The sequence below is a fragment of the Sorghum bicolor genome, chromosome 6 (assembly GCF_000003195.3).
Source record: "Sorghum bicolor cultivar BTx623 chromosome 6, Sorghum_bicolor_NCBIv3, whole genome shotgun sequence".
NCBI lineage: Eukaryota > Viridiplantae > Streptophyta > Magnoliopsida > Poales > Poaceae > Sorghum > Sorghum bicolor.
In genome coordinates, this window is record NC_012875.2 from 47,495,613 (window position 1) to 47,520,029 (window position 24,417).

The window sequence follows — 24,417 nt, forward strand, 5'->3', positions numbered from 1 at the left end:
GAATCATTTCAATTGGAACCGAATGAGCCCTACATAAATGCATTTATATAATATATATATAGTCCCAGGCTTTTTTTTTTTGTTTTGAAAGTAATAGTCCCAGGCGTTAAGCTCGTGGTCCTCATGGGTACGTGACACCGGACCAGCGCCCTTTGTGTCTTGTCGGCTCACCTGCTACGGCAACTCTTCATATGCTGGGACTGGGAGCCACCGGGAGCCCAACTTCTGCTCCTGTGCGCTACATTTTGGAGCTACAGGTGTGGAGTGTGGACTATGAAGCCGGAGCTGGGAGGAGGCCGGCCGGACGCGCCTATATGTAGGCGATTGCCTTGGCAGTAGCCAACGACCGACGTACGCGACAGTCGTACACCCCTCCTCTCTTGGGCTCTTCCTTCCTGGCAATCTGTCGCAGCAAGCAACAAGCTACAGCGTCCATTAGTTGGCCCGGCAATGGCTAGGGCTCAGCGCCTTGCTGCGCTGCTGTGCCTCGCGGTCGCGGCCTCCCTGCTGTCCCTGGGCGCACAGGCCACCACCGGCCCCCGCGCGAGGGTCGGCGTGTACGAGCTCAAGCTGGGGGATTTCTCCGTCAAGGTCACCAACTGGGGTGCCAGATTAATGTCCGTCGTCCTTCCCGACTCCAAAGGTTCGTCAGTTCAATCCTCTCTTAGCCTTCCTGCTGTCGCCTCTCCGCCTTGATGTGGTCCTCGCCCTCGCCCTCGCCTCTTGTCGCTGCAATTCTCTCTTCGGTTGCCAGCACACAGGCTAAAGTTCAAGCTCGTACGTGGTTTTGCAGGGAATTTGGCTGATGTCGTCCTGGGCAGAGACACCCTCGCTGAATACTTTGTAAGATCAGCAGAAGCGCTCCTCAATTTCTTTTCTTGCTAATCCGTGATCTTTCGTCTGCATAGCGTGTGTATTGCATTTAGTTTGCGTCTAATTTTCTTCTTCATTTTCATACTAGCTGGTTCAATTCGTCTACGAATTCCACTTCTCTAGATTGACAGATTTTGTTGCAGTCAGTCGCTCTCCAAACATAGTAACTTCATCTGTTTGCCAACTGATTACAACTCAATCATTCTACTCTCGATCTCTTTCCTAAAGTTTTACAAGCCCGAGCACCACGGTCAAGGATTTGGAAATCAAGCATGAGCTACTAGAATATTAGGCCACCAACCAAACTTTTTAGAAAAGAAAACAGAAAAGGCAACTAGCTACAAGCTGGCAAGCTTTGGGATGGAAAAAATGATTATCACATTGTGATTTGTGCTGTACAGGATGGCCCTCCATCGTGATCTTCCCCTAATTAAAAACTGACAAAGATCGTGCAGATATTCAAGATCATCCTTTACTTTTTTTGAAAAAAAATATACTCGAGATCATGCAAGCATTGGCGGACGCACGAGGGGGGCTGGGGTGGCTGCAGCCCCCCTCTTGGGCTGAATTTTTTTTTTGACATATTTTTTTTAGCAAAAGACTCCATATATTTGGCATTTTTCTATGCTTATTTTATGAATCTTTGCCTTTGAACACTTTGAATCAATATTGAATTATCAATCTTAGCTATATCTATTAGGTCTTGTTTAGTTCTCAAAATATTTTGCAAATTTTCTCAGATATCCCATCACATATAATCTTGTGGCACATACATGGAGCACTAAATATAGATAAAAGAAATAACTAATTACACAGTCTACCTGTAATTTGCGAGATGAATCTTTTGAGCCTAGTTAGTCTATAATCGGACAATATTTGTCAAATACAAACGAAAATGCTACTATCCTATTTTGCAAAAAAATTTGGAACTAAACAAGGCCTTAGTGTACTGGATTGAGCGAGAAAAAAATTTTAGCATGTATTACTTAGCCCCCCTCTTGGTCCATTTCTGGATCCGCCACTGCATGCAAGTGTCAGATATGCATCATATGAATGGCACGCTGCTGATTGCTTGTTGCAGACACCAGCTAATCTCAAGTTTTTCTCTGCTGAATCTTTGTTCTTACCACGCAGAACGACACTTCTTACTTCGGGCCGATAACCGGGCGCGTGGCACAACGCATATCAAGGGGCCGATTCGTCCTCGACGGCAAAGTCTACCACCTGCAACTAAACGACGGCAACAACACGATTCACGGTACGGTCGCCTACACCCATAGCCATAAGATTGCTCTGCTCCAAAACAATCCCAAGATCAATTGTTGAGTCACGTTATTCGTAAGGATGGGGATAGTGCTCAAAATAGATATTCACGATTGTTCTCTAGTCTAACTTATAATAAACTAAATAGATAATTTTTTTCTTATTTTTTTATTTAATTCGTTAAGTTAGATTAGAGAAAAACTATGGGTATTTATTTGAAGCACCATCCCATCCTTTCGGTCGGTCCCTTGGCCTTGAGTGACACCTTTATTCATGACCTTGACCAATTCATTTTGTTCGTTCGCTCATCAGGTGGTGGCACAGCGTTCAGCAAAAGCGCCTGGACGGTGAAGGAGTACGTCTGCGGCGGCGACTCCCCGTACATCACCTTGTACTACCACAGCTTCGACGGAGAGCAAGGTTTCCCGGGGAGCCTCGACGCGTACGTGACGTACCGGGTGACGAGCCCGTACACGCTGGGGGTGCACATGAACGCGACGGCGCGGGACAAGGCGACGCCGGTGAACCTGCTGCTGCACGCGTACTGGAACCTGGGCGGGGAGGGCAGCGGCCGCGACGTCCTGGGCCACACGCTCCGGCTGCACGCGTCGCGGCACGCCGTGCTGGACGCGGAGCTGCTCCCTTCGTCGGGGCGCGTCGCGCCCGTCGCCGGCACGCCGCTGGACTTCCGGGCGCCCACGCCCATCGGCGCGCGCATCCGCCAGGTCATGGGCGGGAAGGTCGTCGGGTACGACGCTAACTACATCGTCGACGGCGGCGGGGAAGGGACGATGCGGCCCGTGGCGGAGGTCCGGGACGCCGCGTCCGGCAGGGCGGTGGAGCTGTGGGCGAACCAGCCGACCGTGCAGCTCTACACGGGGAACTGGCTGAACCACACCGAGGGAAAGGGCGGCGGGGTGTACAACCAGTACGCGGGGTTCACGCTGGAGACGATGGGGTACGTGGACGCCGTGAACCACCCCGAGTTCCCGTCGCAGACACTCAGGCCCGGCCAGGAGTACAAGCACGACATGGTCTTCAAGTTCTCGTTTTAAATTTCTCATAGGTGCATGATTAAGTTTGATGTGTTGTGCACACGCACAAGGGGAAATCTGTTCGTTATTGGTGTTTGACGGAGGCGAATAAGAGGGTTTGACGAGTCGTTGTTTCATTACACCCTCATAAACCACGCACAAGCGCATGCGGACATAGTATATGCATGTAAGGTCACTCAGGGCACTCACAGTGCAGACTTCACCCATAGAGTCTAAACCTCGAAGACTCCATCACTAGACTCCATGCTCCCCAATGCAAAGTTCATAATAGTAGTTTTTATAGACAAAAACATTTATTATACAACACAAACAAAGGTGATCAGCTGTGGCATACTACATGTGATCCACCCTACACCTCATAGCAGCCATGCGACATCGCTATAGCATATACTACAATCAACCGGCAACTAAATTAAACCATACAAGCTCGGCAACTGAACTGAACCGTACAAGCATACAGTACTGAACCAGCAAATGAACACAATAACAGAACAACTGTATTCATGTAATAGAGAGCAAGAGATAAGAAATAGAAGCAGTAGCAGAAAGGGGAGTCAGAAAAAAATCAATGACTAAAACCACAGGTTGTAGAAACTAGCTGGAAGGAGTATACAAACTGAACTAGTAGCCATAAACTGAACACGGAAAAAACGAACTATCACCTTGGCCTCTCAGGTTTAGTACTAGGAATCTCAACACAATAAAACAAACCGAACATGCAATTCCATCGAACAATCCTTCACTGAACATGCGGACACAGCCTGAACTGGAGATGGCCTGCAGAGAGGGAAGAATAGGGTGGGAGGGGGAGTGGCCAGAAAATTTGGTGGCCGCAAGGGTGATCTATACGAGCACGCGCAGGAGATTTGCGTAAGCGCGCGGGAGATGGCTGGCTCGCGCACACGGAATCGCCGCGGCGGCAGGTGTGGATGGCGCTGGCGTACGGGATCTGAGGACTCGACGCTGTCTTCCCCATCGCGAGAACGAAGTGGAGTCCATCGCCTCGAAGCCAACAACGACTCGAAGTCTTATCTAGACGTCGTTTCTTAGTATTTCACCCTCTTTCCTCATTAAATTGTCTGCCATGTCAGCAAAATGTCTACGTGGCACTGTAATTAATAGAGATAGACTCCATAGTGGAGTCTGCATTGTGAGTGCTCTCACAATGCAGACTCTATCATAGAGTCTAAAGTTATTTATTACTTCGAATAATGTGGACTTAGAGTCTAAATAAGACTTGGAGTCTTATTTTTTCTACCTCTTTCTTCAATAAATACTAGCAAAACATGCCCGTGCGTTGCAACAGGAGAAAAAAAAGCTTTTAAACTTTAATGGAAAGGGACCATGATAATGATATAATTTCTCTATTTATAATTTATCCATTATATAATACTTGAAATTTGTAATTTATTTTACAAAATATATTATATCGTTAATTTTCATACTATCATGGTTAAATATCATGCTCCATGACTTTCTTTGAGGACTCGAATAATATGTAAACTAATCTCTTATTGAAGTTGACAATGAGTTGTTGATATGTTAAGGATTGGTTTTGACCTTGTTGCATAGCAACTCTCTTTTGGGATAATATATTTAGAATCACAGTAGATTGTTCAAGATTTAGAGTTTACAGCTAGATCTTTGATAGTGTAAATCTTTTGTTTCTAGAGAAAGATAAATATTTGATAAGTTTTTTTGTAGTTTTTTTATATAAGAAAAAAACACCACGTGATTGGAGAAATAAGTAGGCCCAAAAACCCAACGGAGCCGAACAACAATCTAGCCAGCTGAGTTTGTTGAAAAAAACATACCTTTATTTCTTTCCTTATTATTTTCTTTTATTTTCTCTTTCTTCCTTTTCTTTTCCAACCTTATCCGGGAACTTGTGGAAGCGTAATCGTATGTGGACCACATTATCTCCTATCTATCCGAGTTCAAGATGGCAATAGAGACTCGATCTCCGATTCCTCACAGAGAATTCTTCTAGGGGATGAGTATGGGAAAAAATTTATCCCCGTGGGGAATTAAACGGAGAAGAAACGGCCTCCGTCAGGTCTAGCGGGGGCGGGTATGGTTGTGCGATCCCCGCATCCCCGCCTGTGTAGCACTCACGAGCTCGCAGCCTGCCTATTCATTCCTGGCCCATAAAAGCCCAATGGAAGAGTCACGTATAAAAGACAGGAAAACCTAAGCTGCCAAAGTTTTTACTCTCTTCCCATTCTCACCCATCGGCCGCCGCCGCCAAGATAACTGAGCAGCTGAGGAACACGCTGCACTTTCGCAGTCATCCACGCGACGCGAAGCATCGTAGCGTAGTCACTCCCTCGTCCGCGCATCTGCTCCGACTCCAAGCCACACATCGCGCGTTTCCTCTTGCAAATCACAGCCCCCACCCCACAACTTTCTTCCTGGAGCATCCGCATGACTGAGATGTCTATTCGAGCTCAATGGTGTGATGTGACATGCCTCAAGCCAGAGTCACTTGCACGGCATGTCTTGATGTAGCTTGGAGTTCTTGTTGAGTAGTGGCTTGATTCAAGAAAGCTTAGCACCCAAGACTCGTGTGTTCCGGTTATTTGTGCTTTCTTTTTTTTGGATTTTATGAGAAGGAAGCTAGTAATGTTTCTTAGCGACCGGCACATGAGAAATCTTAAAATCTTCTTGCTCGATTGGAGTCTATTTTTCACTCGAATGATGTCAGTTTTGATGCCATAGATCTGGTCTCGATCTGGAGTATATATGATGGTCTTAATTTGGTATTATACTTTATTTGGTCTCGATCTAAATCGTGATGGCATTGATTTGGTTCTCTGATCTCTCCTAGTCTTTATATGATGGTCTAGATTTGGTATTCTACTCTAGTGTCGATCTAAATCGTGATGGCCAACAATTTGGTTATCAGATCTCTCCTAGTCTTTCCTATTTTTTAAATTATTTTGGGCTCGCATACAGATATGGATTCAAGTCTACACGTTCCGTTTAAAAAAATACGTCGAAGAGGCTGGACGAGGATTTTGCTGGACGAGGATTTTCCTGGTTGGTTCGATAGAGTTTGATTTGGAAAAGTCTGATTTTGGAGAGGATTCTTTTCTTTCTATTTTTCTTACATCCAATCTCTCCTATCCTTATAAGTAGCCAGACCAAAAAAATTTCCAGACGAAAAAAACAGTGAAATTAGGTATAGATTTAGATTTGGACTTCGATTGAATTGGCTGCATTTGATTTCGTGTCTGATTTGGAAGTGATTGCATGTCTGATTTGGAAGAGGAGATTTCTTTCCGGTTGCGTCCGAACTCTGAAGTAATTTTTTATCCGATCTTCACCATCGAGGCCCGGCGGACTGGAGTAATTTTTTATCCGATCTTCACCATCGAGGCCCGGCGGACTGTTGGCTATAGATGTTGCCATATCAGCAAAATATTATAAATAATATGTAATTAATTGTCTAGAACTCTGTGATAGAGTTTTGCATTGTGAGTGTCCTAACACGGGTACAAGTTTTATCACAAACACCTAGACCTAGCTATGTGTGCATGTATTACATTTATGATCAGAAGTTTAACTTCTTGAAAGAAGTCAGAATTTAATTTCGTGGAAGAAACCAGAACATTGGACGCGCGCGAACCGTGAATATAGCCACAAGTGATGTGTTTGCCACCGGTAAAATTAACAATCTATATGTAGTTTAACTGGAGATATCATATTATCATTGATTATGCTTGTTATCATGCATATCCGAATTACCTTACCAGCCCAAAACCATCAAGAAAAATATTAAAATACCAAAACCATTAAATCATAAGGAAATGATTCTTGGCAGCTAACTGTGGGCCATGGGTCATGGGCTGATCTTTCTATTGATGTGTATAGGTTCATATTGGTCTGGACCAAAAACTCGAAACTTGCTAGCTCGCTTGACTCACTCGTTAATAACTCGACTCGTGCTCGACTCGTTTTATAACAAGCCAGCTCGATTTATAACGAGCCAACTCAAGTCAGCTTGCGAGCTACTCGTTAGCTCAAACAAGCCAGGAAATTCACAAGCCAAACACCTATAATGCTTCTCACATAATGTGGATTTCAAACAAGATGTAAAAGAGGAAGAGAACTTGGGACGTGAATGCTTCTGAGTCCGGATGTGCTTTTGGTGTATATATATCTATATTACCTACAAACTTGATCGGTCTACCTGTCAAATCAGTCCACATGTCAAGCGGTAACTCATTTATTTGTTTCTTTCGTGAATTCTTGGATGATGTCTAAAGTCTTAAATGTATGAGTATGATTATCGTTGTGGTCTGTCTTTAAACTTAAGAGTCTTTGACAAATTGTGGATCAATCGATGGATGGATTATATTCTCTTTTGTTAAATTTATATGTACTAAGTGTTCGTTGACTTGCTGTTCATAGAAAAAATCCCTATAACGTGTTTTTGACATCTGGCTCGCGAGCCAAAACGAGCTACTCGAGCTATTTAGCGAGCCGAGCTGAGCTGCTCCTCTAGCTCGTTAGTGAAACGAGCCGAGTCAAGCCAGATTTTAAACGAGCCAAGCTGGCTCGATATCCACCATGACATTATTTTTTATATTTCTCTAAACGTATCCTGTATTCTCAATATCAAATAAAAACAGGAAAAATATAGAAAAAACTGACATGCCGTATTCTTAGCTCACACATTTAGGGCCGATTTAAAATGCAGGAATTTCAAATAAATCAGTTTATTTTCATAAGAAAAACACAAGAAAAAATAAATTTTCTACATTTCAAATGAGGCCATGCAATTCTGAGAAAATTTCTATTCTCAAAACCCTTTTTATTTAATTTTTTTTTGATATGCTTACATATTTTGAATGTAATGATATGCTTACTTCTAATCTCCACTACCAAACACAAGGCCACTTGCCATACGATGCTAGTTTGTAGCTTCCTTCGTATCCCCATGCTCACTAAAGCCCTTTACGGTGTGGAGTAAAGCTCAAAATATATTGAGCTCCACCAAGAACAAATAGGCACTGATGCTCAAATGGTTGCAGTGTTCGGCATCACTTAATGAAGGCGTAGCTCCCACCAGATGCCTCAAACCGTGATGAATGAAACCACAAGAAAATGAAAAGGCTACTCATACTTTCTCTCTGACACACCTGACACAATTTCTCTCTCTTGTCTTTGGAGCACCGGTGCTTCTACATACTCAACTCCTATTTAGGTCTTGTTTAGTTTCAAAAAATTTTACAAAATAGAAATAGTAGCATTTTCATTTCTCTCTCTCTTGGCATCACTCAAGGGCAACACTGCGGAAGGCCTAAGCCACTAGAAGAGGTGCGACTAAGGTTAAAAGTAGTGAGACTTATAGCTTTGTTTGGATAGGTAGGGTGTGTTTGATTTTCTGGCTTATTTCTAGCTTGGCTAGAATTCTAGCCTGGGCAACTTTAGTCTGGCCTCATCAAGCCAATTGCTAGTTGTTTGGTTGTCTGTATTATCCAAGTCTGGCTAATAAATAGTGTGTTTGGTTGCTTGGTTTACTTTGCATAGAATACCTCTTCTTGGAGCCGATAACTTTACCCCATTTGTGTAACATCCAAAAAATTCACATTCAAAAATCACTCACATTAAAAATTATTTTCAAAATATATTTCAAAAACTATAAAATAATTTGAGCTCTATAGTATCTCCATCTAATCCATCCATATTTTTTTCGTGCATAATAACAGCGAGTACCAGCAAGCTTACATGCAAGAAAACATAGCAGTGCACCTACACGAATATATATCTCATGCATGCATGCAGGACATGCCACCGTCCATTTGCATGCACCTGCATGCTAGGACACGGTGATTAGGCACCGTCCATTTGCATGCATCGTGCATGCAAATTAGGCACCGACCATGCGCTACAGTAGCATTTTTAATGGCACGCAGCTGAGCGCTTTGGCCTATAAAAAGCCAGCTTCGGGTGCTCACTCTCACCACCCGAGAAACACGTTCACTCACTCGCTCTCACTTCGCGTATACCGTATACGGCCATACGCACAAGCCGAGCTCGACTGCCGTCGCAAGACGAGGTGAGCAGCTCATGAGCATCTCCTTGCTCTTCTCTGTCTTTCTGTAGTATTTTCCTGTATTTTTCCTTATATTTGTCTGTACCGATTCACTGCCAAGAACTCCACGAATAGAACCATGACATACAGAAGAGCTCTAATGACCCCTGCTAATTTCTCTCTAACCATGCATGCGTGGGCCATAAGCATTAACTCCAAATAGTACATGCATGCACCATGCACTACCAGCCAAACAAATGCCCACGTGAAGCATCCATTCCTTAATCACCGTTAGCCTTTTTCGCATAATTAAAGTCCGGCCATTTCACAAATGCCACATGCTAACTCTGATTTTAATAATTCTTTTTCCTAAATTCATCTAAAATCATGATCTACCTCCCATATTAATTTCATGATTTTTGGAGCTCATTTGAATTTATATGATTATTTATCTGTGCCTGTTGTCTGTGTCGTTCGTCGCGTATTTTAGCTGACGGAGTGAACGAGCCGGAAAACGAGAACGTTGGAAGCGAGTACCGCGAGTTTGACGCCGAGGACCCGGACTGTCAGCAGGAGTTTGCTGAGGACGCCGACGGAGGCAAGTCCAACCGATCCCCTTTGATGCATATTGATCCTATTTTTAAACACAACCCGTAGAAGCCGTTTTAAATATTACATGTACGATATATGTACGAAGTATTTTCGATGCTTAGTTAAAACCTGTTGAATAGCCATCGTTGAATTGATATTACCCGATAATTGTCTTGTTCGAACCTAGGAACAAATAATATGCTATGACAGAAATATTATTATTTAGTATGCTTAGGACTTGTTACTCATCCTGGATACTCGTCGCTGTATTTTTCAAATATAATTATTTTAAAAGTAAAAGGTGTGAGTGGTGAAAATAAATTGTGGGTATTATGAAAGGGTTAATGAACAAGTTATAGATGTGATTACTATGGAGATGGGGCGGATGGGATCTCTTTTGGAGATGCCCTGGTGTTGTGGCTTATACCTTGCGGGGTTAAGCGTGAAGATATCCGCCTTGTCTCGATTAAGGACTGAGTTGATGATTCATCTTGCCTAACTCATTTATCGTACAACCACTCGCCTTGCATGGGAAAGGCTTAGTCTAAATCCCTCTAGTTAGTATGGCAATCAACTGGAGGCAGGTGTGCAACGGGACACTAAGTGATGTATGTGAAATTGTGTAAATATATGAAAAGAGCTTTGTGAATTATTGTGGTATCATGAGATGTGGCCTTAGTGTTCCCGTGGTGAGCGCCATTACTTAGCTATGGAGGGTAATGACTTTGATGGATCTGTGCTTGCACGACGGTGTAAGTTATGGTATCCTACTTGTGGGAAAAGTGTACAACCTCTGCAGAGTGTAAATCTATCTGGATAGCCGTGTCCGCGGTCTCGGACGGGTTATGGTTCGGTTTCAACAACTAGATGGATTGGGATGAGTGAAAACATGAGAGTGAGTGTGATTTTGGAAATAAATGGTTGACTGCCATTGTGTTGTGGGAACAAGGGTTCAACAACACTTAAAATTGTGATCAAACCCCCATTTTCAGAAATACTATCATATGTGGAAAAAGAGGTCTTTTACAACAGTATTTGTAAAATGAAACCTTGCATGTGTAAAAAGATAGCTTTATGCAAATAAAACTAAGCCTCATCCTTGATTTATCCATATGCATATATATTGTTAACCCCTTCCGTAGGATAAGGTTGGATTTGCTGAGTACTTTGTACTCACCCTTGCTTTATTAAACAGAGGAAGATCCGGACTTCGATCCCGAAGTGGCGTTCGAGTAAGGTCGTGTCTGCACCCAACTAAGCCTGTGGCATTGGGACTTGTCAGATGTTCGGTTGTGATATCGTTTGTTTCTGGGTCCTTTGGACCTATGTTGTATTTTGGTGTCTTATTATTATAGCGTGTCTTCCTTGTCCACGCTTTCCGAGACTATGCGCTGAAACTTATCTGATGTAATAAATGTGTTACTAGCCTCCTGGGACTAGTATTGTATCACATTTGAGTTTCTGGTTTACCAGGGGCGCTTCAATTTGAGATTTTCACAAACACATGGTGGGCACCTCGACGAGCACGGCAAGCACCTCATCGTCTCCTCTCCTGCACAGCAAGCACGGGGAGCACCTGGGCGAGCACGGCAAGCACCGCATCCCTGCACAGCAAGCACGGGGAGCACCTGGGCGTGCACGGCGAGCACGGCAAGCACCGCATCCTCTCCTGCACGCCAGCATCGCCACGAACAACACATGCGCCAGCAGCTCCGGCACGAACAGCACATGCGCCAGCATCCCTAGCATGCCTGCTGCTGAGCTCCGGACGTGCGCCCACTGCACCAGGTCCACCGCCCCGGTGTCTCCGTCCTCATCCTCCGCCTTCGCGTCTTCCACGGCTTCGTCCTCGTCGGATGCGAGATCCAGCGCGCAGATGTCGTTTCCTTCCTCGTCGAGGCGGTGGTGGGGCACGGCGGCGTCGAGGTCGAGTTCGGATTCGGAGTCGAAAACGGCGCCGACGATTGGGCGGAAACTGCACAATGGCTACTCCATCGAGCTAGAGCACTTGCGAAGCTTCCCCTTTGCCGGCCCCACCTGCTCCCACGCCCGCTTCCACTTCACCGGCCCCATCACGACGAGAACCGCCGTCAGGAGGGTTCGACGTGCGCGCGGACCTTCATCGCCGCGATAAGCCATGTGTCGAGTTGCAAGAGTGCGAGGTCTAGGAGCTTTGGGACATCGTGCCCGTGCGGGAGCACCTCCTTGATGACGGCCCGGGGGTCGGCGAGGACGGTGAGGATGAAGGCAGCGGGGAGGACGGAGTGAAACCGGGGGTGACGAGAAGGGTTTATCGGAGCTGGCTCTAGCCTGGCTCCAGAAGAAACACCAATCCTGTGTTTCTTTCTGGGCCTAGCTCCAGGCGTACAGATGGCTACTTGGAGTCTGGCTTCAGGAGTTGGCCTAGGAACCAAACAACACAAATCTGGCCCAACCAAGCTAAAAGCTAGTTTGAGAGCCCAACCAAACACACCCGTAGTAAACTAGGTCATGGATTTTGAGCACCTAATGATAGAGATTGTTGCTTGGCTGCATGTGTCTGCCAGTGCATAATCCAAACAACTTGAGACAGCATTGGAGTCCTCCTGCTAGTTGCCTTGGTCTTACTCTTAGCATGAAAAGGGCGTCCCCAACAATCTAGCCAGTTTCTAGCTATTTGGTGTCAACTCATCAACATAGGTTCACTTTTTTCTATTTTGCATCTTCTCTCTCCTCAATGCATCGGGCACACTATTAGTTGGTTGCGTGATTTCATCCTTGGTTCTCACGCTCCGAGCTAGCGAGAAAGGAAGCGTCCTTTTTGGTCATTCTCTCTCTCCTCTATGTCACTTTGAATCTTGGCCTAATGGCTAGCATGTTGCGGCCCAACAGGCCTTTCTTTCTACCAGAAATAACCATGCTCTTGGCCATCTATCGACATTGCACGACCAACAGAGCTAGCAATGTTTCCTTTGTTTTTTCTTTTGCCATGACTACAAAAGTATATAATTGTAATGACTTTAAAACGCACAGGTGTTTTTAAGGCTAACCTCACGGCCACCTTATACACAATCGCACACTCAACCCACTGCTTCAAAAGCAATGCACACCTCTCTCTCACACACACTCACACACACATACACATGGCGAGGTCCTCATTTACGCCCCATGACCTCCTCTAGTGACCCCCCCCTCCTCCTCTCCCCATGCCCGTGCTTGTGCCCCACCTCCTCCCCATGCGGCTCCTCCCTCTCTTCTTTTGGCGGTGGCGGTTGTGAGGCCCCTGGTGAGGGTGGAGGTGGCTAGGCCAACTCGGGATGTTGGTAGGGGGAGGGAAATAAGGTGGCGTTGCAGGCGAACTAGGGTTTTGTTGGTGCTTTTGCAGCCATGGCTGTGACCATAGAGCTCCGACAAAACCCTAGCTTGACGCAGTGGGATGGTGGGCGGCAACGAGGGTCGTCAAAGAGGGAGAAGGCACCGACGAGGAGGAAGAAGGGGAACAGGGGCTGCACGAGGAAGGAGTCAGCTTTGCGGTGTGCTTGCATTTGCCACATCCATTTCTTTCTCATTCATGAAATCATATAGCGCAGACACGCAAAATGCTGAGTGCATGCTTACCATAGTATATCGCTATTACACTACTTTTGCCCTAAGTGTTGGGAGAGAAACTGTTAAGTAATTAGGCGATTTCTAGATTAAATTCCAAATATAAATCATGATAATCTTGAAGACTAGATTAAATAAAGCATGAATATTATCATTATCCAACATCGTATTACATAGCATGAACAAGATTACTAGTGTAAGGATAACTCGTACACCATATAGATTAAATAATACGAGCGATAATATTAGATCACGAGAAATATACCTTCTGATTGTAGATGTAGTTGTTGGTGGTGGAGATGTAGATAGCGATGAAGTTGGTGATGATGGCGCGAGATCGAGGTTGTCGATAAGCGGTGGAAGAACGTCCCTGTTGAAGATGCCACGAGCCGGACAACGATGAAAATGATGTCTCGACATAGCTTTCGGAAGATGAGCCATCGTGAAGATCGGGAGCAGTCGTGCAAAAAGTGCTTCCAAAAAACCTTATTTGTCCTCTCCCGCTAGAGGATCGCAAGGATAAAGGTTCTGGAGACCTGCTCGTCTAGTTGTCGGTGCATGCAAGCGATCGGACTGGAGCTATGTCGGCAGCAAAGCAGTGAGAAGAGGCAAAACCCTAGTTTAGTTGGATGTGTTTTGCCGTGCCTACGGCGGCAGCGCAGCAGGAGAAGAGGCAAAAAAACCTAGTTCAGTTGGATGCATTTTGCCATGCCTTTAGGCTACATATATAGTCCTGCCCAACCAACCTTGTGTCTAGATTTCGGCAAACCACTCACGCAAGTGCCATGCACCCACGCCATGCGCCCCGTCCCAACAAGATAAACAAGCATGCAAGTGTGGGCTTCCCATTCTCCCCCTCATACTAGACTTGAGGAAGTGTAGAAGAGTCTCATATTTAAATATGGCTACTTCCACTTCCACCAAGTAAGGTGGAATTTCTCAAAAAAAAATTAAGGTGGAATTAAAGAGTTAGTCTCATCCTCTCTTTGCATACATGAATGAGCCTTTGAGAGTTATTAGGAATTTTTGAATTTCTTATATGGGCCTAGCCCAACTAAAATTCTAACAGAAAGTAGTCCAACAACGTATATGGGATGTGTAATGTTCTATATTGCACTGGGCTGGCCGCCATGACGATTGAGGACCGAAGGGCGAACGAAAACAAGCCGTGGCAGCACGTTTGGGGCGAAAATAAGCTAGAGGTAGTTAGTAGGCAGCCAGGTGCGGGCGGGCATAACATGCCCTCCGCGCGGCTTGCGTTGTTGTCGTCTCGCCGCTACCTCATCGAACCTACTCAAGCTGTTCACGCGGAAAACGACTAACGGTGCCAGCGAGAACGACACACACACATGCATGCATGGTCAAGTGGGAACAGGATGCATGGACATCAGGAGGCCGATTTTTTTTGGAAATGATCGAGCAAACTGAGCAAACCCGATCTAATGTGGTGTGAGGATCAGTCTTGCACCAAGAGCAATGGTTTGGATGGAATAAAACACTATTATGCTGTTATTTTGGCTCCCCTAACGAGCAGCAGGCTGGCAGGCCTTCGTCTCAGTACTTCAGCCACGGGGGCTGCACTGTGCCGTTGGCCTTCGTGTCAGCACCGTTTAGAGGAATCATCGGGGTTTGGGCCTTCTCCCTCGCCCGGTCAGCTTTGATGACCTCTGAACCCTACAGTGAAGACAGGTGCACAACAAGATTGCCGATGTATGATCACTGATCAGTGCATGGCGCACAACATCGCTATGGGTAAGTTCAGGTTTGGTGTGATGCATAGGTGGAAAAAGGTCAGTGCTCAGATTTTTTTTGTTGAACTGCTGGATTGTATTTGGAATGACGTGCATGTACCGGTATATATACCTCGGTTAAAATCTTCAAGGCCTCTTCTGGGGAATTGGTTTTCAGAATCTACGATTTCCTAGATTTTGGGTACTGAAACAGGACACACACCACACAACTATGTACCACACACACAAACACACACACAATGTATCACACACAAAAAACAGGGAGCTATCTTTGTACTGAAGATATTATGCTTATGAATGATTATGTTATGATATAAAGCTATCTTTTACCTTCTAATGTTAAAATTTATTAACTGTCCTTTCAATAGTTCAATAAAAAAATGAAGTCTAAACCGAAAAATTCTATGATCAGTCCCACCGAGAACTTTGTATCTCCACCATCTGGGAAGAGACTGATAAAACAGGTGGCCAATGTGATAATGTTTCGCAGCAAGTAGTCATCTATACCAATAACAGAAGTGATAAGGGACGAGATGAACAGAGTGCAAGCCATCTCCCAATTGTACCAACAAAAACATTAAAGCCACGGATGGGAAAGCAAATTGGAGACTTTGCTGCTCAATGTGCTAAATGTCAGAAATGGGGACTTATTTCAACAAAAGAGAAGTATAAATAAATTCGAGAGCAAGCTCTAAAGGATCCTTTTGTCCATGAAAAGGCCCATGAATGGAAGCCTGATGTGACATGCGGTGACCCATTGGATGTATCTCAAGAGTCAGGATAACTGTAATCTTTGGGCAATTGATAAACCTAACATTGCATGGGTCCCTCATGGATGGGAAAGACTGGTTAAAATAAGAGGTGAAGGAAGCACCAAATTTGTTAATGTGTGAGTAACATTTTTCTCGTTGAACCTTAAATACTTCCTAGGTTGACCACTTATTTATTAGCAAATGGCATTGTAGTTGCTACATATGTCCAACTCTGGCTGACGTCTAACCTATGATCTAAGTTCCTAGTCCATGGCAACGAACAAATAAAGAAAGAAAATCATTGTTTAAAAAGATGGGAAAATTGGCGTTGTAGTTTAATATCATACAAAACAGTTCTCCTTTGATATATTTATACCTGCATCTAGTGTTTTTATACTATAGTCAATCAACCATATTGATATTAAGATCATACTGCATGGTGTCCTAGCATTGGCATCTTGAATAAATATGGTAGTGCCCATATTAACATTGTATTCATGCTTTCAGGTACTATTGGTCTAGCACCGGAACACAACTGAGATCAAGGAATCAAGTCAAGATGTATGTCAAGTTCCTTTGGTCAACTAGAATATGTTGCCCAATGTGTGAAGTGATCTCATTTTTCATTCAAGTCATCTGCGCCACTACAAAAGGAATATGTGTTATGTTAGGAAGCGTTCCTAGACAAGCAAAAGTGGTGTTACAGGGTCAGCTAAGCTTCCCCCACCGGAAGAAGGTAATGTATATTACATAAATTGGACATCCTGATTTTGTTGTTGTTCTTCAGGCAACATCTAATTTTGTAATTGTTTGACTATAGAAAAAATACGAATTATATTATGTGAGTTGTCCTTTTAATTGTACTAGTTCGTTGTCTAATATTGTTGCTTGAAAATTTAGACACCAGAAATATAGCAACTCCCAGCATCTCTAGCTACGCCTATTGCTGCATGGTTAGATTGACATCTTCCAAGTGGATAGTAGTAGTTATCTACATGTTTGTATTTTCTAGTAGGCAACATTCTAGTGTGAAGTTACTTGGCAATTGGTCGATATGGTTGTTCATTTTATGGTTGTGCCTGGGACATTTATGTCCTTGCTTCAACCATATATACATTTTGTCCTCTAAACATATGGCTTCTAACATGGGCTAGTATTTCGACATCCATTGATGCATGCTCATTAATCTCATTTAATCCCATGTTTTCTTTCTTTGTTCAGTGCAACTCGTCTCCTAGGCACCTCCACCGCCGCCGGAGAACAACATGCAACTAGTCCTCTACAATGGAGATTAGACTCAAGTGGTGCAATCATTGTCTGAACTACCAGAGCGTGAGAGCCCCACTGCCTGCACCAGTAGCTTAGCCCAAACCTACATTCGGCAAGCCCAAGTTAATATTTTGGGGGTTGGTGTTAGAATGATACAAAACTATAGATGATGCTCCTATAAGGATTGTGAACTAGGTCCCCATAGCTAAGGTAGCTATTGTGTTTGTGTTGCTTTATTAGTTCATTGGTTTGGGTCGGTCAGGATCAGGTTGGCTTTTGTTGCTTTAGATCGACTACTACTTCAACCCTGCTATGAAGATGTATATGTGTCGTACCATAACTACTGCTACTGAGTGCTAGGTTGCTAGTCATGGTCAGATGAAACTCTAAAATTTTGGGATGACAACCGACAAGGAAGTGTCAAAGTTATAAGGTTTAAGATTTGGAATTATTGGTCATCTATTGTCACCATGGTTATAGTTTAACTTTATATGTTGTTGTGGATGCTTGCAAGTTACAGTATCCATTGATATATGCCTGACACACATGCACATACACACATCCATGGACATGTGTTATGCACACCTAGAAGTTGACATCAGTGGATCATGGACTGAAAAAAAAACAAAATAACAAGAGAATATGATAGCATCTTTCGTCCAAGCAAACGTATACTTATTTGACATAGAACAATGGTACTGATAGCATCAGTTGTCCCATAGATGATGGTGAAGCAAAATAAAAACCTTCTCCCTATTGGTTTACAGAAACCTAGCAACATATGAAGTGCACACCATTAGCTGCAGTGCTAGAAACTTAGATAGCATGATATGTCTATTACTCTATGTATATTACTTATTTTAGATATTGCACATTTGTCTTTGTTTATTTTTAACTTTCTACACAAACCCTGTCCCAGGAAATGGTCTACTTCAAGGCCATGTATCACCGCATGCATCTCATCATAGGTGAAACTCCTAACACGAATGTGCTATGTTGATCTATGATGAAGTCATTATGAGGGGCCTCCACCATGACCATTGATTCTGCCATCTCTATACAAACCAAAAAACTTAGACTACGGGGGATACACATGCATCCCCCCAAGCATTGCGCTTAAGATAGAGTACTCCTCACCTAGTCCAAGAAAAACCCACAAACCCTATACCCCAGTCGCACAGAGAGGCATGTTACCCTGTGAGTGGGCTGGTGCCATAAACTTATGTTTTTTGGTACGTGGGGCAGGTGAGAGGTTTTTTCTCTAGCTAGCCAATTCGTCCATGCACAAGGGTGTCACTGGAAGTGCTCAACCAGCTGGTCTAGAATTCGTTGGCCTCTGTACAAAAAAAAACAAAAATGGATGAAGCAGGGAGAGAAAAATAGCCGATGGCCGAGTGCTCTGGTGAGAGATAGAGTCCCACCTCTCACTCCGCTAGCACCGGCATCTACCCTCTTCTCGAATGGGGCCTCTTCACTCATCACCCTCCAAATATGCTCCCTCACTTGCTGATGGTGACAAGGTGGAGCTCGTGGGCTAGGGAGATAGTGATGGCACCACCGACATAAAGTTGCCTCCCGAACCACCTCCATTGGACGGGGCAGAGCTTGTGGATCTGAGAGCTAGATGTGCTACGCCCCCATTTGGAGGCATCTTTGGCCCCTCCTGCCTATAGATCTGACAAATCTCCTGCTTCAGCTACCATCATGTCCTCGATCCTCCCACCCCTGCCCATGGAGACGATGAGGCACTGGCCCTATTTTGGCTTGCTATGTCCACTTCATCTAGGATGTTGATGTAGCAGCTGATGGATTGGTGTGGGCCTTCCACTTGGGATCCTTAGGCTCCATGTCACATCACCTCGTGTCACCAACCACTCAGAATGTGAAGTGTCTTTACTCCTGCACTAATTTGCATTGGGAGCAGGGAGAGGATTTGGAGTGAAGGAGACCTTCTTTCACCAGAATGGCAAAGAGCGAAGACTATGCACCACCAAAGGACAGAGACCATGCCGCTTCCCATGTCGAAGCCGAAGCGCACGTCGAGAGCTACCCATGAGGCCTTCTTTAAGTGCCATGCTCAATGCTATTTGGTGTCTGGCCTTCGACCATCAGGTTGCTCAGTGTTGGCACCCCTTTCATTGCCTCACAAGTAAGGGCATTAGACACATCTCCTAGTCCTATCCTGCTCATCGACCGCACACTACTCCTCCAAGCTCCCGCACAACAAAAGTTCCCCCAAGAGAGCGTCCTCAGTCGCATCTTGTTCCCTCCTCTGCATCACCACAACACTGTTGGTTCCACCACCAAACGTACAATGGAGTTTGTCCCTAGACATGTCCATTAGCGCCTCGCACGAGGTTGTGTCTCCTTCATCACTACTAAGGCCATCACCTGTGATGCGAACCTGCTATGAGCCCACACTATGCCTATTAGTGCACAATCCAAAAACCCTAGACAACACTGGAGTCCTACTGCTAGTTGCCCTAGTCTTGCTCCTAGCATGATAAGGACGTCCCCAACAATCTAGCCAGTTTCTACCTTATTTGGTGTCAACTCATCTACACAGGTTCTCCTTATAAGATATTTTTTATTTTGCATCTTCTCTCTCCTCAATGTGTGGGTGTAACACCTCGGGTGCCACAAAAGCTTAAAATGTCACTAACGGTCCCTTCCCTCATGCCCATTATAGAACTCGAGAATAAAACCCAACACCAAAATAAAGCACGGAAGCAACAACAAGTACAAAACTATAATTAAGTAAAGCTTCAACTTACACATTTTATTAAACCATGAAATATTACTATGAAGATAAACTAAGTTTATTACAACAAGCCAAGAGTGTCACTATTATCTCTAAATGTGGATGAAACACTCAAGATATGCTGTTAATCCCATCCTTTCGAGGAAGCATCCAAACAAGCACCTGGGAATATAAAGGGGGTGAGAATAAATCTCAGCAAGCAAACTGCATATTCATGTCGTTCAAACTACGGTTAATTAAGCATGAATTTCAATGTGCAAGATATGACATAATATGAAACTAATAATTCAGAGTCAAATTATATATCCAATGTTAGCAGCATAAAGAAGTAACATCATGACATTCAATAAATAAACCACCTCTTTAAATAGAAAACACCTCATATTCCCAACTTCCCAACTTCAATGCAAGTAAACCTTAGATGCAATGCATATGCATGTCCATAGGCTCCATACCCAACATAGTACGAAGCTACATCATACCTCTCCTCGGGTAACATATGATATTGTACTAGTACGGTCACAGCCAGCAAGCGGTGATATCCACGAATGTTGTGCAATGCAATATGATGCAATGATATGATACCGCCGTACAAATACTTACCACATATCCCATGTACATCCACCATTACAAAACATAGCACTTACCTCATAGTGATAGGAAAATGACTAAAGATACAACAATGAACATCATATATAAATTACTTTATAAATGGACAAGTGAATTCATACTTATATATATTATCTTGATTTAGTGTTATGACAAAGTGTAGATAGATTAAATAACATGTCATTTACTTTCCTTGAGACAACGATGCAAAATGTAAGCTAAGAACGATCCAAAGGTACACCACCTGCTCAAGCATTATCACCAAACTCATACAAAAATTTACGAATGACAAAAAACAATTTCTACGACCTGTGCTACCATTTCCCCCAAAACAACGACCAAACACACAATTAATAGTAGAAACCACATTTTCATTATGGATAAATTACTTATACAAAAATTATGAAACTTTTATAGAAGATATAAGACACAAGTATCTACAACTTTGATATAATATGATGGAATATGAGGTTTCCAAGATAGCTTAAACAATATCTGAACTTAACTAAACTTTTCTGATGACTCAAACATAACAACAAACTTCTAAAATACATAACTGCAGTTATACTTGTCTAAAAATTAAAATATTAACCAATCTGACGATCTCAAGAAAAACATTATAACTTTGTTTCAGATCACAAGTTCAGAACCATTCATTAAGATGGTCAAAAACAGATTGGGTTGTTTTTAGTATGTAGCCGATTGGGTTGTTTTGTTCTAGACATCAAGTTTCCCGATTTCATATTATCAACTAGATTTTCTTAAGTTTATTTTCGTTTCTAGCTAAAATTATGAAATTAAAATTTGTTAGAGCCTTTTTTCCACCGTCCCCGACTGTAGGCCATGTTTAGTTCGTGGAAAATTTTGCAAAAACCCTGAAACCCCAAAACCTTGAATAGCCCACCAAAAATCTGACATCCATTTTTTTTTTGGTTTTGGTGTTTAATTTCAAAATATTTGCAAAACGGAGACACAAACAATCCTAATTAATGCCTCAGTTTGGGACTACACAGTTTGGGGCCAAAAAAAATTGACCCCATTTACTTCCAAAATGCAAAAACATAAAATATTTTATTTTTGGTCAAAAAATTTTGAAACTAAACAAGGCCTGTATTTTCATCCCTATGCTCGGTACTCTCCGATCCTTCTACAGCTAGAGAATTTTCTTTAGCCTTGACTCTTGACCTTTACAACCTTATATTGGGTCTACTTAGACCAAATTTAATAATAGAGCCAAGTATTTGGATATTAGCCAAGTTATATAGTAGTGGTCTCTTATTTGTCTATACCATTTTTTATTGTTATTTTTATCTATGTCTCACTTTCTCTTCCTTAATCCTCCTCACATTCACTCAATGTATGAATCCACCACTGCATATGTATTTGTGCCTAGCTTGTTACTTGCATGAGAGCCAAGCTCTTTCCTTTCTTTTTTTTCCTCCTCTATATTAGCATTTACTTGGCTATAAACTAATTATTGTACCTGCTCATTAACAACATAGTCCGCAGCATTAATTCTTTTTCCAAGAACACGTCCAGTGGCGCGTGTGACTGACATTAATTCTTGAACAGAGGTAAAAAGACAAGTTAAGGTCTTGTTTAGTTTGTGAAAAAAAATTTTGGATGTCACTTCGGATATGTGCTTAAGACGAGTAGTTTCTTCAATCTAGACCCACTTGACAACCTTGTCTTGGACACTTTTGGGCCTCATTGGTTGCACAGTTTGTGACAGCCACCCCTACCATTATGAGGCGCATGCCCTCTCACTGCCAGAAAACCTCCATCTAAGCCGATATCGATCCCAGGGTAGAGCACAGTCTTTTGGAGCGAAAGTTTGCTTGGTGCCTTCAATTTGGAAAGAGAGAAACGCGCGGGTGTTCGGCAGGCCAACGGCAAACATCGACGGCGCGTTGTCAGGAGTTTGTTGAGAGAAAGTGAGGATTGGGCACTGGGGATTTTCTTGCCGTTTGCAGTTGAAAGGTCCTTGTTTGGTTTTGGTAATTGAGTGACAACTTAGGTGGACTAATAGTGTTTATGTGAGATACACAGGAGATTAGTCCACAGGTGATGATGTGATGATGAAGGAGCTCATTGCATATGAGACATGACATGGAGTCATGTGACCAAGGTGGAGAATATCAAGATGAGGCTTGGCTTGATGGACCGGTTGCAAGAGTGAAGGGCAAGTCGGAGGTTTTGAAGCGAGGGACCGCGTGTGACGGTGAAGCTTGAGCAAGACTTGGCGCCGATGGACCAAGGCAACGGTGAAGAGCAAGTGAGGTCAAGATCGATGAACCAATACGGTCACGTGATGATATGAAGTGGATCATATCATTTGGTGATTGGTTGGTGCATGTGTTGCATCAACATTGGAGGAGATGGAATGGAAAGCGCAAGGCAAAGGTATAACCTAGGGCTTTTCTATTTCACCGGTCATAGGTGTGTAGAGAAGTTTATGACCGGATTTAGGATAGATGGTCGTACTATCAAGAGGGGCAAACTTGTTTGCATATCGGTCATCTAGTGCCACTTGAGCGATCTAACTTTGCATACGTGTTAGGATCGAGTGGCGTGGCAAGTTGAGAGGATAACTCCTTGGAAAAATATTTGTGAAAATGCTAACACACATGCACATGGTGGTGTACACTTGTTGGTGTTGGCACACTTTACAAAGGAGGTGGTGTTCCTAGGGTTGAGAGAGGTGTGGGTTTCTCTCTCCCTCCCACCGAGCTTGCGAGGCGGGATTCGGCGCTTTTGAGAGAATTAAGTGCATATTTTCTATTGCGCCGGTGGGAATTTGGAGAAGTCGCGGGAGTGTTTCTCAGTTGGAAACACTCACCAGACGCTCTACGCGGAGGCACCGGACGCTGGCCTTCAGCGTCCGGTGTGCTGTCGGGTGCAGCAGAGTGCACCAGACGCACCGGAGAGAGTCCGGTGCTCAGCGTCCGGTGTGCGGGCGGTTTGGCGACCCTCTCTGCGCATGAGTCCGGTGAGCACCGGATGCTCAGGGTGCGTCCGGTGGCTTGTGTCCGGTGACCGTGCGAGTTTGCGGAGCTCTCTGCGCACGAGTCCGGTGTGCACCGGACGCGTCCGGTGTGGACTAGTTGAGCGTCCGGTGGTGCTGTGTCAGGCGCAAGCGCGAGGTAGCCGTTGGCCGCAACGGTCGTTTTCAAACGGCTAGTGACACATGGCCGACGCCTGAGCACCGGACGCTGGGAGTTGAGCGTCCGGTGGCTCCCTGTGAGCGTCCGGTGCCCACGTGTTTTGCCCAGCGAAGGGGCAACGGCTAGTTTAGCCCTTGGGGCTATAAATAGAAGTGGTGGCCGACCTTGACTAGCGCTGAGCACCCTTGGGACTTAGTGTCCATGCTTGGGGAGTGCTAGGAAAGCCTCTAACTCACTTGTGCTTGCAAGAGTGCGAATCAATAGCGAGTGAGTGATTCTAGTGCGTTGCATTGAGAGATTGCATCGAGTGGCACTAGGTGTTCGTGTTGCAAGCCGGTGGTGCTTGTTACTCTTGGAGGTTGCCACCTCCTAGACGGCTTGGTGGCTTGTGACTCCGTCGAAGCACGCAAGGAGATTGTGCGGTGCTCCGGAGAAGAGATTGTGAGGGGTACGGTGCTCACCCCGCGGGGATCGCGAAGAGAAACTCTAGTTGAGAGAGACGTGAAGAGCGACAAGTGGTCCGGCTGGGTCAAGTGCTAGAGCTTGTGGTAAGCACTCCACGTGGGAGAGTGTGACTTGCGGGTCACCACTAGCAAGAGGACCGGCGGCAACCTTGGAGCTTGTCTCAACGGGGACGTAGCTTGGTGGCAACCAAGTGAACCTCGGGAGAAAATCTTCGTGTCAACATTGTTCTTCCCGTTGGT

General features: G+C 44.4%; 1 protein-coding gene across 1 annotated transcript; it reads left to right on the plus strand.

Annotated features, from left to right (window-relative positions):
* On the plus strand, nucleotides 216–3,310 carry LOC8073425 (aldose 1-epimerase). The gene is made up of 4 exons (XM_002446564.2): nucleotides 216–643; nucleotides 794–843; nucleotides 2,008–2,131; nucleotides 2,449–3,310. Exons 1-4 carry the CDS (start codon nucleotides 451–453, stop codon nucleotides 3,189–3,191), a joined length of 1,110 nt encoding a protein of 369 aa, XP_002446609.1. The 5' UTR covers nucleotides 216–450; the 3' UTR covers nucleotides 3,192–3,310.

Bases quoted from the DNA above. Each gene is read 5' to 3' on its own strand.
- LOC8073425 (XM_002446564.2), top strand. From the start codon at position 451: ATGGCTAGGGCTCAGCGCCTTGCTGCGCTGCTGTGCCTCGCGGTCGCG. The intron at 644-793 runs GTTCGTCAGTTC...GTGGTTTTGCAG, and splicing joins CGTCCTTCCCGACTCCAAAG to GGAATTTGGCTGATGTCGTC. The intron at 844-2,007 runs GTAAGATCAGCA...CTTACCACGCAG, and splicing joins ACACCCTCGCTGAATACTTT to AACGACACTTCTTACTTCGG.